Source organism: Abramis brama, assembly GCF_963993115.1.
Source record: "Abramis brama genome assembly, chromosome: 1".
In the NCBI taxonomy this organism is placed as follows: Eukaryota; Metazoa; Chordata; class Actinopteri; order Cypriniformes; family Leuciscidae; genus Abramis; species Abramis brama.
Window position 1 is genome coordinate 55,088,596 of NC_139963.1, and position 19,313 is coordinate 55,107,908.

General features: G+C 37.2%; 1 protein-coding gene across 3 annotated transcripts in view; it reads left to right on the top strand.

Moving 5' to 3' along the window:
- Positions 1-5,122: 5,122 nt before the first annotated feature.
- Positions 5,123-19,313, top strand: part of LOC311090680 (uncharacterized protein) — a 55,014-nt gene continuing 40,823 nt past the window's right edge. For 2 of the 3 annotated variants that reach the window (XM_084126118.1, XM_084126121.1), the window contains exons 1-2: positions 5,123-5,184; positions 14,042-14,308. In XM_084126118.1, the coding sequence (XP_083982244.1) occupies positions 14,251-14,308 (58 nt within the window). In that variant the 5' untranslated portion in view covers positions 5,123-5,184; positions 14,042-14,250. The remainder of the gene's footprint in view (positions 5,185-14,041; positions 14,309-19,313) is intronic. The other variant, XM_084126119.1, reaches the window with a different exon arrangement.

Sequence of the window (19,313 nt, forward strand, 5' to 3'; positions counted from 1 at the left end):
TGAATTTACTGTCGAATTTGAACCACTGAATTTGTGGAAGCGAATTTTCAAAGCGAAATAAAATGGACCGAAAATTGCCTGTTGAATATTATAGGTTGTATTTTTAAACAGTTTGAATATTTTGGAAGTGAAATATGAAAGGTGAATATGGATTATTGAATTTTTAATAATGAAAATGTGTTTGAAATATTTTTAATTGAAATATTCACTGCTTAAATATTCAACCATGTTGAATTTCAGCCCATAAAAATGCAAGCCCTAAAAATACAATGCATTAAAATGCAAGCATGGTTAATGCAATGCCTATTTTTTTCAAGTAGTGCAATTCAACAGGCTTTTTATTTCGAAAACATTTGACATTATTTTACTTCCATAATTTTTTCTGGCGTCTTCCTACTGAAATAAACATTTAGTGCAGCAGCAGCGAGCATGAGGAGAATATGTTGAGTTCATTCAGACCTGAGCGATTTTGTGTTTGTTTGTGTGATTGTCTCGATGTTTGTGTGAGAACTGTTAGAATGTCAAGTCGAGTTAAAGTGGTCATATAATGTAATTTTTGTACAAGCTAATATGATTATTTAGGGTCTAAATTAAAAGTTTGTAATATACTTTAATTAAAAATTCTCATTAGTATTGTAAGAAAACACTCATTTTACCTGGTCAAAAACAGCTCTGTTTTCAGCACGCCGTTTAAGTGCATGTGTCTTTAAATGATAATGAGCTTTGCTCACCCCGCCCCTCTGTTCTGTGCGTACACCGTTTTTAATAATAACACAATAACCATAATGCGTTGTTCATTATAAACGTGGGTTTATGAATTATATTGAGAACGTCGTACATAGAAAACATGCCGTAATGTACCCTGAGTGTAAACAGCCGCATTCATCGTGAAGCGTGCAGCAAGCGATTTGCAAAGATTAACCCTCTGATGGTCTTCGTTTAGCAGTCACACTGGGGGCCTTCCCGGTCATAAATGACCGGACACCTAAAAATGAAACTTCCTCCATCCCAGTAAAAACCAATGCAATTTATTTTTGTTCTATAATATTTATTCTTTTTAATTTAGAATTTTGAGACAATTTGATTGAACTTATTAATATTTATGCAATATTTATAGTCCATTTTTTGCCATTGAAAATAATATTTTGTTTGTTTTTTTTTTTTTTGAAAAAAAAAAAAAATTCTATGCAGTATTTTCGGGTAAAATAGACTAGGCTTTCAGAAAAAAAATAAAATAAAAAAAAATTCATCAATTTATTAATCATAAAATTAAATAAAACATGTTATTGCATGGGTTTACCACTAGATGCCTGTATAGCTCTAAATGGAGATGTTTGTGAATTCTAGTTGTTTTTGGACCAAATTACTTACTTTTAAGATGTGGATTGAATGTATTTTTTTAGAAATTCTCAAATAATACTTTTTGCCAAGGTTTATAACATTTTATTAATTATTATTTTAATAATTTTAATAATTATTATATTAATTATATATACATATATTAATTATAATTATTAATTATGTTATGTTTTTCACTCTTGATGTTTTAGAGCTTCACCCCTTCATTGCTGAGCATTTTTTTTCTGCATCGTGGCTGATTTTTAGAGAATTTTTGTGTTTTTGTCAATTTCCCATTCATTTCCTATGGGGGTAATTTTGACCGAAGACCAAAATCATAACTAATTTTTTTACGACCACTTAGCATGCTCGGATCATGAACTCAATTTTTTTGTGTGTTCACATACCTAATGCCAGAAAAGTCACCAAGTTTCGTAACATTCTGATGAAGCTGTGATTTTTAAAAATTCAAAACAGATTTTAGTAATCTGAATTTATTGGTGTGTATGTGTATAAACGTGTGTTTGTATGTGTGTGTGTGTGGGTGGGTGTGAATTTTTTGCACTCTTGATGTTGTAGAGTGTCACCCCTTTACTGCGGTGTACTTTTTTTTAGAATCGTGTCCGATTTGTAGATTGTACAGACAAAAATTCAGAGAATTTTTGTGTTTTTGTAAATTTCCCATTCATTTCCTATGGGTCGGTCATTTTTGACCGAAGACCACGAGTGTGACTCTTTTTGTTTACGACCACTTAGCATGCTCGGATCATGACCTCAAATTTTTTTTGTATTCACATACCTAATGCCAGAAAAGTCACCAAGTTTCATAACCTTCCGATGAAGCTGTGATTTTTAAAATTTCAAAAATGACCGAGGACCATCAGAGGGTTAAACGCAAAATATATATTACAAGTTTGTGTCTGTCGTTGTATTTCTGTGAATGGCATTTTACACATTTGTGTCTACTTGTCTGCAGCTTCAGATTCAGAATACAGGTTTGTGACTATTGTCTGCGAGTGCAAATTTCAACATTCAACTTCAGATTTTTATTTTACAGGTTTTCACATTGGAGCTGTGAGTGTAAATGTTCATGTACAAGTACGAATATTTATTGTACAAGTTCTCAAATTCACATCTACGTGCTCTCGAGTTTTGCTACTGATTTACCTTCATAAAGTAGGTACCAAAATACGGATTTATCTGTTAATGTGAAAAGTGTTTAACACACAAAATTAACTTGAGTAATATAAAGCATACATAGAGGATACACATGTATGAGGCAACTTCTAGTGATTAGTTCCTATAACTGAGGTAGACAACCCTATACGAATAGGCTGTAATGAGAGTTAAACACACAGAAAGAACTCCACAGGTTATATAAAACATACATGATACTGAAGATATATGTGAGGTAAATACTGGTGATCAATTCAGTTTATTGGAAGCAATTTTGAGACCATTGTTTGTATTAAACCACAATTAAGTGGGTTAATTTCAGTCTATTGGTTTTGGAGACAAAAGTCTCTGGAATTTACAGCTGCAGGAAGGAGGTTCCCTGGTTTAAGATTTGTGGCCATGGGAATGCCTTAGCATCCTTCGTTTCCTGATAAGGCTGTGGATTTATGCATTGGGGTCACCACAGGGTTTCTTGGCCATTTGGTCTTAAGTTTGGGGAACAAAGAGAAATCTGTTCCTGCTGTACTGGCATCGCTGATATGAGATTAGACACGCACAAAAAGGGGAAGGGGGGTGACATCTCCTTTAGCCATCTCGGCACCATGACTGTGTTTTATGACTTACTAATGGTTCAATGGGGAATCGTTCCGAACTGTGGAATGCGGTGTTGGGTTCATATGAAATGGACTGTTCAAGGATAATCCATGCCTTTGCACTGCATTATGCTCAAAACTGAGCCACTAATATATTTATAAAAGTAAATATAAAAACATAGAGGTTATGCCCTTAAATGAGCCACCTAAAAACAATTAAAGGCATAGTTCACCCAAAAATGGTTCAAGTTGTTCCAAACCTGTTTGTAATATTCATTTGTTCATTCATGTCTAGTATGAATGTGTATGTATGTTCGAATCTGTAGTTGATTGGTTCACTTTAAATTGGTGAAAGGGTAATCACCTATAACTCTAAGCTGATATTAACATTTTCAATGATCTGTTTGATGTTGTTGTTTTTATTAACCATTATTATTTTTTATTAAAACATGGCTCAGTTTAGGGCATTACCTGTCAGCTGTTCTAAAGAACTTCTGATAATACACTTATATTTCATTTTAAGAATATATTAAAAGGATAGTTCACCCAAAAATGGTTCAAGTTGTTCCAAACCTGTATGAGTTTCTTTCTTCTGCTGAACACAAAAGATGATGTGTTTAAGAATGTTGGTAACCGGACAGTTGACGGTGCCATTTGACTTACATTTACATTTACTCATTTAGCAGACGCTTTCATCCAAAGCGACTTACAACTGAGGACTAAAACAAGCGAGTCATCGTGAAGTGGCAAAAAACTATGTACTGGATCCCTTATTTCCACGTTTTGTTTCTTCATTGTGCAGACCGCCCAGGCAAAACCGTCACACTAGCCTAGTCAAAGTTTAAAGGTAATATTAAATAGTCATTAAAATACAATAAAATAATCAGTGTTGGGTGTAATGCAATACTAACTTATTAATTAACGAATTACTGTAATTTAATTACTTTTTATTCTAATAGTAAAATAAGGATTTACAAAAAAAAATTGGTACAGTAATCTTATTACACTGCTGAAGATGTAATTAGAAGCTTTTAGTAGAATAAAGTAAAAATTACGAGACAGTCTAATGTATAAGGTTTTTTTTTTTTTTTTTTTAGTAAGGAAATGCGCTAGTCGAACTGCCTCGGACATGGATCTAAACATAATAGTAGCTTTTTACTTTTATCTGGGGTTTCAACAAAAGGAAATTCTACAGGTGCTAATCTACCAAAATGGCATTATTATTTGTCTTAGGACGTTACAGTATATACCGAGCCGGACTTTACAGGCGAAAAAGGACTTTACATTGGAAGTGTTTTAACCTTTCATCTCTCTGCTTGGTTTGACCATTTAAACTGCAAACTTAAGAACAAGCTTAACAGGATAGTGTTGATGGCTATAGTAAAATAGTAGAAAACCCCCCAAAACACCTGACCCAAATATACACTGACAGAATGAGAAAGAAAGCTAGGAAAATCGCTGTAGATTGTATACTCACCCTCTTTCTGGCCAGTTTGAGCTTCTGAAGCCTGAGAGGCGCTAGTACTTTAATATATATATATCCCAAATGCCATTAGTATCCATAACCAAACCAAGTGACAACAACAAATGAGTTGTTATCCTAATGTATTTAAGTATATTTGTTTTCATTATGATATTTTATATTGTACATTTTTTCTGTAGGCTATGTTTATCTGTCTTGTATGTTTGGTGAGCCAAAGAAAAAAATCCACCCTGGTGAACAAAGATGTATTCTATTCTATTCTATTCTATTCTATTCTATTCTATTCTATTCTATTCTATTCTATTCGGCAGAATAAGCTGTATAGACCATTCTAAACACTTTTCAGACTGGATGGAGGCGATCCTCCTATTTTGTGCTTCACTTGAAAAAGTTCCTTTCACCTTTAGTAACTGGAGTCACTTCAGTTCTATAATAATAATAATGGATGGAAGGCTATTAGTAAAGCTGAATCTGCGTGGCCCTGATTGGCTGTGAGTGCGTCCCGTACGCGCGTGCGTTGGAGACCGATGACGTCACCGCTCGCTCTTTTGAGTTTCAGCGTCGAGTCTTCTGAGGTGAGGAGAGCTGTTTAAGGTATTTCTCATATTTGCACGACCATCAAACACACTTTACACAGTTTAATTAAGCGACAGACTCATTTCTGTATTGTTTTCATCGATCACAGCGATACTTGTGCGTCTTTTCTGGCGTCTTCCTACTGAAATAAACATTTAGTGCAGCAGCAGCGAGCATGAGGAGAATATGTTGAGTTCATTCAGACCAGTCCAGGGGTGCGTTTCCCGAAAGCATCGTTGGCCAACTATGGTCGCAAGTTCCGTCGTTACCAATAGAGTTCAATGGACATTGCGATGAACTTGCGACCATAGTTGGCTAACGATGCTTTCGGGAAACGCACCCCTGAGCGATTTTGTGTTCGTTTGTGTGATTGTCTCGATGTTTGGAGTGAGAACTGTTACTGAATGTAAAAGTTAAAGTTTGAGATCTGTGAGGGGAATTTATGGGAATCGATCGATCCCAAGTGTTGCTGTTGCCATTTTCATGTTTACCTTGTTTATTTATTTGTCGACATTTATCTTTGGCAGATTACATATTAAAATTGATGTAGACACTTTATATTGTCCCTGTATGAGTAATGAGCGTGGGGAATTTTAAATTTATACATGCATGGGAATATTGATAAAGTTGAATGAAGTTTGACATTTTCTTTATTTTTAAGAATTTTATGATCATTGTCAGTTTCTGTACAAATATGTAACATGTTAATTATGGACATACTTAATTGCAATTAATAGTTATTATAAAGTCAAACTATATTTAGAGATCTCCTGTAAATTGTCACTTAAAGCTCATTTCATTGGTGTCAGCAGTTAGTCAATAGTTAAGAGAGTGAGTTAGTTACTTTGTTTCACGACTGTGTGGTCCTTTACAGGTTTCTGAATGATATCACATCCTGTGACATGATATTGAATGCATGACTTTATCAAAAATGGGGCCTTTATATTGGTTACTCCGAATGACATCAATTAAATTCATTTTTACGGACATTCTTTCACTTAAAGCTGCCGTCGGCAACATTTTTTTGATCAAATTCAGTGAAATCGACACTATAATCCGACAGAACAACATAAAATAGGTGGTTTTAGAAAAAAACCCGAGCTTCTAACTCCACCTGGGGCCTGTACCATGAAGCCGGTTTAGGTGGCTAGCCGGCTATGTTTCAGCTTAGTTTCCGCCAACTCTGGGTTTTAGGTACTATGAAAGTAGCTCGGCTTTAATCGGTGTTCGTTGCCATGGTATCTTACGCTGCACGGCTAACCTGCTCCGGGGCAGGTTATGTTCTGGATTCAAGATCTCAGACTGAAGTTTGACCAATCAGCTGAGAGCAAAGAAACATATAGGTGACGTAACTTATTCCCAGTGTCTGTTGCAATGACTTCACCTTTTCTTCCAAATCCTGTGACATCTCAGCGCAAATTATTAGACGAGCACTTCGTAAAGAAAGAGTTTTTAGCCAGACAAAATCCCCTTGCCTTAACTGATAGTTACTTGTATGAAAGATACAGATTTTCCGCGGAAGGAATGTCTTATCTTTGCGAACTTCTTGAGCCGCACATAAAGAATTTAACACGTCGAATTCATGCACTTACCTGAAAATGGGTTTGTCAAACCATTCGCAAGGGTCCTCGCTCTGCAGGAGTGAATAGTTTCATTAATAGTGTTCCCCGGACATTTATCGACCATGTCCATAAAAGAGGGCTTTTATAAAATTGCCGGTAAGATATATTGATAGGGTGACATCACATGAACACTTTTTTTTTCTTTTTTTCAAAAAGCAAATTTCACAAATGTACTATACAATACATGTTAAGAATTATTTTAAATCTTTTTTATTATTATTCTGCTAATCTTATGATATGATTCCCTAGAGTCATTGCAACATGTATGCAGTCTATTGCTCCAATCTCCACTGCTCTAGGGGAACATGAGGCAGATTATGTTAATAGGAAATCCTATCACAGCCTTAATGTTCAGGTAGACATGATGTGGATATGTGAATGATTATTTTCTGTGAGATGAATCTTTAAATTAATAGTAACATTAACAGATATAACAATGATCTACTAAACATTTCATCTACAGACGACTTGTGGTGGTCATGAACGTATGATCACAAGTTTGGATGCTAAATGGCCTGGCTCCAGTGCTTGACTCACGAATTTTCCATGAGTCTTTGTTGTGTCAGCGCTTTGAGGAAAGCAAGTTAAATTTGGTACAGTACACAACACTGTTAATTTGAACTGAGATAGAAAAACCTATAACCCCCTATCATGACCCTCAGACAGGGCCATGCACAGCACCGCTTCAGTGTGGCCCTCAGTTAAACCAGAGTGAAGATAGAGATGACCTTTGGCATCCTAAAGGCACGTTTCAACTGTGTTCGGCGCTTCAGAGTCACCAGAGCGGACCACCCAACTGGTGCAGATGTAGATGCAATCACCATACAATATTACACTTAATAAAAGCACATTGAAACTGCAGATATAGGTCTCAAACTGTTTTATTGGTTTTGTGGGATGAGAGGGAGAAAGAGAGCAAGACAAATTTGCATTAATAAATATTCATACTCATATAAAGTGTTACTTGGTTAAATAAGTTCACATACTGAGATCAGTTTTATCCAGCTGTTTGATCTCCAATTGATCTCCAGCTCCTTTAGTGTGCAGTCTAGTTCAAGACTCCTTTAGTGTGCAGTCTAGTTCAAGACTCCTTTAGTGTCCAGTCTAGTTCAAGTCTCCTTTAGTGTCCAGTCTAGTTCAAGTCTCCTTTAGTGAACAGTCTAGTTCAAGTCTCCTAGTGTGCAGTCTAGTTCAAGTCTCCTTTAGTGAACAGTCTTCAAGTCTCCTAGTGTGCAGTCTAGTTCAAGTCTCCTTTTGTACAGGGCCCTGACTGAGTCTGTTTCCACCTGAAACATAATTCCACCACAAACATGATCATTACAAGTTTTCTGGAGGCTAATCAAATCACAAAAAGTTCCTTGACTTCCTACAAACACAGGACTGACTGTAATTTATGTCAAGGGTTTTAAATCCTTACACATTTCTTCTGAAGGCCATTGAGATAGAGGCCTCAGTTTCTGGGGCAGGTTGTGAAAAATCCTACAATAAAAGAGATGTGTAAGGGCCCGTCCCTTTTTTATGCCACACATTTAAATGTTTGCCATAATAAAAAGCCCAGTGCATTCACATCAGCAACTGAACACACAGACAGAGTGTCTTCATCATTTCCTCCACCCTAATAAATAAAAATAGGCCAAAGTAAAGCATAACTGTTGTAAAGCAGGTTATGTTTGGTGTTCTGTCTGCTGCATACTGACCTCTGTGTGGGAGACTGTGTGTGTGTGTGCTGGCTTCAACAGGGACACTGTATTTCCCTCTACTGCAGAACATACAGTCAGCCATATTTAAAACTTAAAAAAGTGGTAATGTATTGCACACCCAGTGTTACTTGCTTAGAGGAGCCAGCACCAGGGTCAGATTGTACAGCACCTGTAATCCCATCCATAATCGGCCGTCCCTTATTGCCTACTCAGAGCCAACTCCTCCAGTAGTGTATTCTGGTTTTCTGAATTTAACTCTTTATTTCTGTTTGCTGCAAACAAGTGTTTGTGATAAAATGTTCACAAAAATAATAAAAGATTGTGGTAAATACTCACCACTTTGAATTATATTTTTATATTTTGTCTTTATCTGCTGCCAAGAACATTTGGAGTTGGGGTTGCATCTAAAAATCTAAAAATCAATGAATATTAATCTTTCTTAGTACATACATGCACATTTTTTTATATATTATAAAAATAGGCTATTGGCTATATTACACATATAGGCTACACATACATATATACATACATAATTTTACATAAATATAGAACGTATTTGTTTAACTTACACATTAACAATCAGCAATCTTTCTCCAACAGTCTTCTCTTGCTTTGGCAGCAGAGACCGTATTGTTTCGAGCTTGACATACATATTTAAATTAATCGTAATTATGAATGATTATCTCTTGCTCCTCTACCCGCGATTGGTTGTTCAGTGTTGACGTCACTCTTTTATGTGCACGCGCGCGTGGAGTAATCATAGCTTAAGGATCAAAGCCTGAGTTGACAAAGAAAGTTGATGAGCTGCATCATGGTACCAATAAAGCCTGATTGCATCGGTTTGGTTTTGTCAACTCAAAACTAATCCTGTAACCCCGAGTTTGTTCAGCTACCTTCATGGTACAGGCCCCAGGTCTATTTGACCTGTGTGCAGTGTGTTTGTGTGTGTGTTTGTGTGTGTGTGTGTGTGTGTGTGTGTGCGTGTGTGTGTGTGTGTGTGTGTGTGTGTGTGTGTGTGTGTGTGTGTGTGTGTTTGTGTTGTATCAACCATTGGACAGACTGAAAATAGGTCTATTTGACCTGTGCAGTGTGTGTGTGTGTGTGTGTGTGTGTGTGTGTGTGTTTCTGTGTGTGTGTCTGTGTGTAAAATTAGGTAGAAAGTTAGGTAGCAGCAGAAAGTAAGGTAGAACAGTTAGCCTATATGTATTAGTATGTAGATACAATGGGTTACAATGTCGCTGACATGTTTGTGAGTGCTATGACCACATTAAAAAAAGTTGAGTAATTGCAAATGCATATATCAATACTAGACACCTTAAACATGATGTGTACCAAAAATCTATGTCCTATCTTTATGTTAACATACTTTACTAACATATTCTTTGGGAGCTTTCTTGCTGCCATCCTCTTCTCTTGGCGCAAACAGGAAGTAAACAGCTCTGGTCATGTGACAATTTACAGTAAACATGCGACACTGCACATATTTCATTGAGACCCTTTATTATTTCAATATCTGCTGGAAATGCATTGATAGATCATTCAGTAACATTTTTATAGCCTTAGAAATGAAATTTTTTTACGGTCACTATTGTGACCGGTGGGATTAACAAGAAACTCTGTTCACTATTAGCTAACAAAGATGGTCAGGTGATACATCACTCATCATCATAAAGAAAAATTGACTAATGTGATCAAAAGTGATCGCTTGTTATTATTAGATTTTCACCAGCAATGCTTTCTTGCCAGATATCAAACATTCTGAATTTAATTTTAAAATACATTCTTCTATGATATTTCTTCATAGAAGAAGTTTTGAAAGATAAGTTCTTGAACTTAATGTTTTGTAATCAACCACAGAGATTATCAAGAGGATAACATGGGCGTGAAGAGAACGTGTTGAACAGTGAACAGCTTATGAAGCATGATTTGCAGAAACCTTAACTCACCTCAAGAAGTTTTCTCTTAGGACAGAAGACAAAATTACCAATCCAGTTTATTCCAGTTTGGCAAACCAGCCGATACTTATACTAATACCAGCAGTTGGTTATTATAACCCAACTGGGTACACTGTCAGAAATAGGGGTACAGCAGGAGTCCATTTCTGTCCCCCAAGGTACATATATGTACCTTTTTGAGGGTCAAAAGGGTACATATATGTCCCCAAGCATTAAAAGGTACAAATATATACCGTTTCTTTTAAAGGTTAATACCCAGGGGGCAAAGGGGGTTTAGCAGACATGGGCTGCTGTAAAAGGTTGTCATATAAAAATGAAATCTATGATGTCTGAGGATCACAACCTGCGTGGACAACCCGGTAAACAAGCTGCTGGAAACTTTTAATTAGGGTCAAAACAATGCTACCTCAAATTCGGCTTTAACTCCCGGAATCACCCAAACATGCTAAAACGGTTTAATTATATTCATGAATCCTGAGCCATATCTCCCTGATACTTTATGCTAGCAACAAACTGAGCACACCTTTAGAAAGAGTGGAAGATAAGCTTTCATCTGATGCCTTGATTGTACATGTAATTAGAATGTAAGAGTTAACAATGCCTCTTAGTTCATAGGTAGGCAAAAAAAAAGAAAAAAATATTGAACATCCATTTGTAATCGGTAGCATTCTTTTCCCTTTGTTGTTGTTAAAATAAACAAATTACCATGTGAAGTTAACTTTTACTAGATGAAATCATATTTTGATCATTTTCACTAACCAGACAGTACTCATGGCCCATAACACATTTAGAGGGAATTCGATTTCAAGCCTATAATAGCCTGTCAATTCAAACAAGATCCAAGAAAGAAGTTTACCATTAACTGGTGTTAATTGTATACTGCTCTGTTTCTGTATGTACAGTATATCGTTTGCATATTTATGCAATATCTATTATTTGTATTGCAATGTCTAGTATTTCTAATATTCTTTCACAAGTGGGATAGCTTTATTTATTCTATCGAAATAAAAAAAAATGGATTTGAGGATTTTGGGTTAGGCTGGTTACTGTTCAATCCAGGTGTTTGGAGTGTGAGACAAAGGTACTGACAACTCAATTTTGAAAGACTAAAACACATGTGTGGAGTAGGTTTAAAAGTATTTACTGATTAAAACTGTTACATTAAAGGGGGAGTGAAATGCTATTTCATGCATACTGAGTTTTTTACACTGTTAAAGAGTTGGATTCCCAAGCTAAACATGGACAAAGTTTAAAAAATTAAATTGTACGTTTGAAGGAGTATTCCTGTGCCAAAAATTTTCCTTCCGGTTTGTCACAAGTTTCGGAAAGTTTTTTTCGAGTATGGGCCTGTGTGACGTCAGCTGGGGCGGAATTTCCTTATATGGGTCCTAAGGGCACTTCTCCTGGAAGAGCGTGGGCGCGCGCGCACTCGTAGACCAGAGCAAGAGAGTGAAAGCAGTACGCCATCAAAGCGCTCTGCTCGGCTTTTGGGAAGCACCAAAGAAGTGTGTTTTTGGTTGCCAGGGCAAGACAACCCTGCACAGATTCCCAAAGAACCCAGCGTTAAGGGACCAGTGGATGGAGTTTGTTTTTCCAGAGCATCAACGGAGCTGTGTAAGACTGTTTGTTCCCTGCATTTCGACAATGATTGTTTTATAAACAAAGCCCAGATCGACGGATTTGCAGATCGTCTAATGCTTAAGGATCGAGCAGTCACAATGATAAAGGTTCGTGGTCGTGGTTGGAACCGGGCGGTGAGTAAAACTGCTTCAAATGTCTCTGTGTGTTGTTAGCTCGACGCGTCAGCACAGCTTTAGCTCCGCTCACACGGCCCGCCTCCAGCCGCTCGGTTTTTTCCGGAAAGACTCGGTACAGCCTATCTTTCTTTTATAAATATAATAAAACTAAAGACTTTTTGGAGATATGAAGGATGCAATACTACTCTATAGGCGGATCTTTTGTGACGTCATTGTTTATGTTTGTCGCGTTGCATCATGGGAATCGTGTGGCAGGAAACACCGCTAGATACCTGTAATTTGATTGTTTTGCACGTTTGGAGGAGGATTTAGAGAAGAGGATGGTTCACTCTTGCTGTGTGGTCGATTGTACGGCTCGTTGGGGGCCTGATAAAAAGTTTTTTCGAATTCCCTCCGAAAAGGATTGCGAAAAACGAAAGAAATGGTTGCGTGCAATTAGGCGATTGAACCTGGATGCATCTAAAAATCAATGAATATTAATCTTTCTTAGTACATGCACATTTTTATATATTATAAAAATAGGCTATAGTATATTACTATTACACGTATAGGCTATACATTATACATAATTTTACATAAATATAGAACGTATTTGTTTAACTTGCACATTAACAATCAGCAATCTTTCTCCAACAGTCTTCTCTTGCTTTGGCAGCAGAGACCGTATTGTTTCGAGCTTGAAATACATATTTAAATTCATCGTAATTCTGAATAATTATCTCTTGCTCCTCCGCGGAAAAATATAACGCTCTCGCTCTACTATCCGCGATTGGCTGTTCAGTGTCGACGTCACTCTTTTATGTGCACGCGCGCGTGGAGTAATCATAGCTTAAAGATCAAAGCCTGAGTTGACAGAGAAAGTTGATGAGCTGCATCATGGTACCAATAAAGCCTGATCGCATCGGTTTGGATTTGTCAACTCAAAACCAATCCTGTAACCCCGAGTTTGTTCAGCTACCTTCATGGTACAGGCCCCTGGAGCGTGTTATTTGTTTTGCAAAAATCCACCGCTCCCGTCTCATTGGGTCCAATCAGCGCAGGGGGGTGTGAGATCTGACTGTCAATCACAGTTCGTGCACACGCCACAGATCCCCCCTCCCTCGCGCAGACACGCACATTACAATATCACATGCACACGACACGCCTGAAGTTCGCCTGAAGATTGTACGAAGCGTGATGGCGGAGAGAAAATCTACTAACAAGCTTCCAATTCCTCGGTTATTGCTATCTATGGATAGATTAGCCAGGGCAGCCTACCTCCGAGTCCATGGTGTTGATCGATGCTGAAGAGATGGACGCGTTCACAGAAAATCTGGCGCACACGCACTGACGATGGGCGGGTGCTCGTTGGTAGTGGGGGAGGGGCATGAGAGTTGTAAACATTCAAAATTTTGGCTAAGTCCACTCAATCTGCCAGACTTGCCGACTGCAGCTTTAACAAAGAAATTACTTTTACACATAATTTTAATACCATTTTGCACTATGTTGATATATAGTGTTATAAAATCATGCCAGAATAAATTAATATGTAGTAAAATATAGGCTACTTAAAACCTTTTGGATTCAATAAAAGAGATCAAGTTGTACTATCTTACATACTTTTGATGTAATATCTTTGTTTTTTATTATTATTAAGGCCTTTGGCATTTAGATATCTCCTGCAAATTGTCACTTAAAGCTCATTTCATTGGTGTCAGCAGACTAGTACCAGACAGGGTATTTGTTGGCTAGAATGGCTACTATATGTACGTTTATTTCTGTTGTTTATGCATTAACTGTTTTTCTTACCATTATTTCTGTTTGGAATAATTACATTATTTATTATTTTCTATTTTTTCTAGATACCTGTATTTTAATGAAGAAGCAGAATAATATTAGGATTAAGTGAAACTCCTCCCACTGCAATCACATCATCAGTGAAGCTCCTCCCACAGCAATTCTCCAATAAATGCTGTAAATTCCCATCAGCTACAAGTGAAGACGAGCATCAGAGCATCAGGAAGAGCTGAAATCTACAAAGACTGAGTTTATTAAAGAGGACAGTGAGAACATGAGTGCTCCAGAACCCTGCAGAATGAAACACACTGAAGATCCTGAAGAACAAAGAGGTTGGTGTTTATTCTTCATTCATTCATGATGCTGAAGAACATTCATGCTATAAACATTCAAGCACTTCATCACTATTAGATAAACAGTTAAACTATGAAATGGTACAGATTTTCAACAAATGTTCAGTAAGGGAGGTTTGAGACATTTTTATATTGATTGTTAAAGGGTTAGCCTAGTTCACTCAAAAATGAAAATTCTGTCAGTAATTACTCACCCTCATGTTGTTCCAACCGCGTAAGACCTTCGTTCATCTTCGGAACACAAATTAAGATATTTTTGATGAAATCTGAGCTCTGTCTGACTCCTCCGTAGGCTGCTAGGTGGCCCAAACTTGCTGGCCCAGAAAAGTTATTAAAGAGATCGTTAATATAGTCCAAGTGACTACAGTGGCTCAATCTTAAGTTTATCAAGCGACGAGAATACTTTTTGTGCGCAAAAACAAACAAAAATAACGACTTTATTCCACTATTAATTTCCTTCTCTCTGGGCCTCTAGTTGGTTCACGTAGTGTTTTTGCGCAGCGCGTCTGTGTTACACGTCACCACGTAGGCTCACTATTGGCCGACGCTGGTCATGTGTGTGATGCGTGATGACGTACAACACAGAAGCGCTGCGCTAAAACACTACGTGAACTAACTCGAGACCCAGAGAGAAGGAAATTAATAGTGGAATAAAGTCGTTATTTTTGTTTGTTTTTGCGCACAAAAAGTATTCTCGTCGCTTGATAAACTTAAGATTGAGCCACTGTAGTCACTTGGACTATATTAACGATCTCTTTAATAACGTTTCTAGGCCAGCAAGTTTGGGCCACCTAGCAGCCTACGGAGGAGTCAGACAGAGCTCAGATTTCATCAAAAATATCTTAATTTGTGTTCCGAAGATGAACGAAGGTCAACATGAGGGTGAGTAATTACTGACAGAATTTTCATTTTTGGGTGAACTAACCCTTTAACATCATATCAAACTAAATACTATTTTAACTTATTTTATTTTACATTTATTTTATCTGGTTCCCAATTTGCAACAACGTTACCAAAATTTTTCATTTTTTACATTTCCAACAAATATTTTTTTTAGGAATAATCAGTAAAGTTACTGATAAAGTTGTATTTGTCAAATATCATACAATTTATTCATAGTTATAGAGATTCTTCTTACAGTAACTTTGGTAACAGGGTTGATGAGTTCAGTCAATGCTACAGTTTGTGTAAAGACTGAGACAATGTATTGAGATTATTTTCTTGTCTTCCCATCATGCAGTAGAAAGAGCCCAGATGATGTCACTTCCTGGGTGGCACAGTTTTAAAGTTGTGTTTACGCTGTGTAGTTTTAAGTTGATTCTTAGCAAATCTGTTAAGTTGATTCTTAGCAAAAAACTATTTGTTCTTTCAAAATTATATGTGCTCATTCATGTGTAATTACTTTCACCAACTAATCAAGTATTCTCGTTAGCATAGAATCTGCCATTCAGAATAAATACGAGTGAGTCGCTCGAATGGCGGCAGCCATGTTGCGTTGAAATTACATTAGCCAAAGAGGGACCAACCTGGAAATTCAAGTTTCGCTTTTCGCGCTTTTACACTCGTGGCACCGTGACGACTGCGAGGGGGAGATTACTCGTGACTGCCGGCAGATTTGAAAGCCTGTTGAAGATGGAGGATTGTGCCTATTCTCGAGGACATGCAACAGAGTCGCCAATATAAAGAATTACGATAGCACTGATACTTTACTAACATTAGCTTGCCATCGTTTGGGAACCTGATAGCTGATGTTAGCAATGAAATAGTACCAAAATAACGAAATCGTAAAGCTATTATTCATTTTACATAGAGGTCATAACCTACAGTACATGATAACAGACTAAATAACTAAATTCAATTTGTAATCTTTTTCTAAAGTAAACTCATCACTTGAAGGAACCCTCATGGACGAGGTCGAACTGGAAGCCATGTTAATCTTGGAATAATACGGCCACCATAGGAGTTAAAACTAGAGGTCGACCAATTCATCGGTTTTGTCGATATATCGGTACTGATAGTTGATTGGTGGAACTATTGTTATCAGCAAAAATCCACACCGATGTTTTTTACGGGTTGCGTCTGTTGCTGGAGCTGCTGAGAAGAGAGCGCAGTCATTGCACAGTACGAGAGCGCTAAGAAGAGACTGCTGGCATTATACAGAGCAAGAGCGCCCTCTAGAGGACAAATAACAAACTATCACTGGCTGAGTTGTTTACGTTAATACGTGAGGCTGCGCACAGCATGGAGAGAACACATTATACGGAGAGCGCTGACACTTCAGATGCGCATTTAAAACACAGACAGCAACACAGTATAAATACAGAACTCTAAAGTACATATTACCATTTCAGTATAAAGTAAATGATTTGTTGACTAGATGCTGCATTAGCAGAGAAAGAACAGCAGTGTGTTTGCCGTAGGGTTGCAAAGGGGCGGAAAGTTTCTGGTAAATTTCCATGGGAAGTTAAGCTGGAGAATTTTGGAAATATTCCATATTAGAAACTTTCCATGGGAATTTAGGGGAACTAACTGGGAATTAATTGTAATGTAATCGATCATTGTATCATATCCAAGCATAAATATAAACAGAAGTCATAAGAAAACATTCATGCAAAAAGTTTTCAACAGATATTTAAACAGATTTATTTGTAAGTAGAACAGAACAAGTTTTAATTATTTTATTGGACAATCACTTGTTTCACGGAAGAACAAAAACAGGAATATTGGGTTAAATATTACTCATCTCCAACCCCACTCAATCAAAAATGCACCCCCATCCAAAAATCCCCACAAAGTCCCATTCAAAATGTTAAATGAAAAAAAACCCTCTCCCTCCAAAACGTCCCATTAAACATGCAAATCTTCCTTCAAGCAATCCTCTGCAGTTTTGCTCAGTCAGTGGGCTCTTCGTGGGCCTCATCAACATCCAACAACACGTCCACTTCCTCAACTTCCTTTCTTTAAACGTTTGTCTGTGCGCTGCACATTTCATGAAGGATGAGAGTAAAATGCAGGCTACACACAAAAGCTTTTCCCGAAATAGAGAAGTTCCCACTTTGTCGTGACAGTCTGTTGTTTTTAAGACTTATAAGAATGTCTTATTATTAGTGGTTTTCTATTAACTGTTCCATTTATAAGTTTTATGTAGCTGCTATGTTGTAAACAAAGGGCAAAGCTTTGCCTCTGCTAGCCTAACTAACATAACAGTATTGATGTAGTGTTTACTGTAGCTTTTGTAAGACCGTTCACAGCCCGTTAGGAAAATTATTCATAATTTTGTGATCGATTAGAGCAAATTTAGACAAATAGAGCAGAACCCGCAGGGGTGGGACATTTCGCGAACATGCGCTAAGCAGTGCTAATCACAACACACTGGATAATAACAGACCATCGTGTCTTAATGAGTGTGTTATTTATTCAAACGATTCCTTCAAAACACTGAATCATTCAGCAATGAAAACACGTTTGAGTGTTTCTGTGAGATGTTTAGTTCTTTGTTTGGAACTATTTTCGCTGCTGAAACAGATCAAAAAGAGTCTATATCGTGTCTAAAATGTGACTTAATATTAACTGAAATCAGTGTCACATTTTCAACCATGATTTATTCAGCAATCTTACTCGTGTGATGTTCCTTTACTGTATCGTTATAAATATAAAAAAACTCAACATTCATTTTTTACTACAGTATTTTAAGTAAGTTTCTGTGTGTGTGTTTCGCAAATTCGCTCATTTGTTTTGATTTCTCCTCGAGAGCCTGCGCGAGCCTCAACAGCGTCAGTACATTATATTATTATTCACTATCAATCGACATTTACACTAAATTAATGCAGAATCATTCTCACATTTTTGTTGATTTCCTATTTATTTTTTATTGACGTTTTAATTAGGCTAAATATTTAATTAGGCTAAATAGTTTGTTGGGCAAGTAAAATTCACTTTCACTTGTTCCAGACAAGCGTTATATTATAAGTATATAATATATATAAGCGTTATATTATAAGTATATAATATATATAACCCCCCAACTCTCCCCACTCCTATTGTAGACAGAAATTGGAGATTATAATAAACATTCTGCAACAATAAAAACATAGAACATTAAAAATAAAATTCATGTATTACGATTATTCCTCTGGCGGTATAACTTTAAGTAGGGATGTCCCGATCCGATCACGTGATCGAAATCGGGCCCGATCACGTGTTTTCAGACTCGATCGGAATCGGACGTTACCTCCCGATCAGGACTCGGATATATATGTATATATATTCTCATTATTTTTTAACATATCTATAGTTATGCGGTGGCACAGAGTTACGCCGGTTTCACACTGCACACGTTAGCAGAGCATAAGCAGCGCAGGAGCAGTGCGTATGGTGAGCAGGAGCAGGACACGCGTGTTTTGCTTTCACACTGGCAGCGTTTGTCACACGCGGCTGAACCGCGGGTTGTGTACAGAGTAGCCTACTCTATAATGAATAAGTTGGCATTGCTTTATTTCGTTTTCAAATACATTTAGGAGACTTGTCATAGTCAAGAAGCTTATTTTATTAAAGGGGTCATATAATGGTACATGCACTTTTACAAGTTGATTGCACTGAAATGTCTGTTGGCAGTGCCTGTACACAACCATCCTATCATGATAAAAATCCATCCAGTGGTTTTGTTTTAATCTCCTTATATGTTTGACCCTCTCTGAAATCAAGCCGTTCGATATTGTGACGTCATAATATCCAACGCCCCTCCAGCGATTGCTGAGTGACAGCTGTGTTTCAACACAAGACCCGCCCTGAGCGAGCTGTGACAGCTGTCGTCATAGTAGTCCGCCATTGTTGATATGCTGGAGCAGAATGGCGTCTAAGCGATTGTGGTGTTCTGTTCTTAGATGTAATAAGGAACACAGCAGTCATTTGGATGTTCCTAAATCCGAGCCGTTGAAGATGCAGTGGCTGAGTTTTGTTTTTGAAGAGATATGCCCAAAGGATT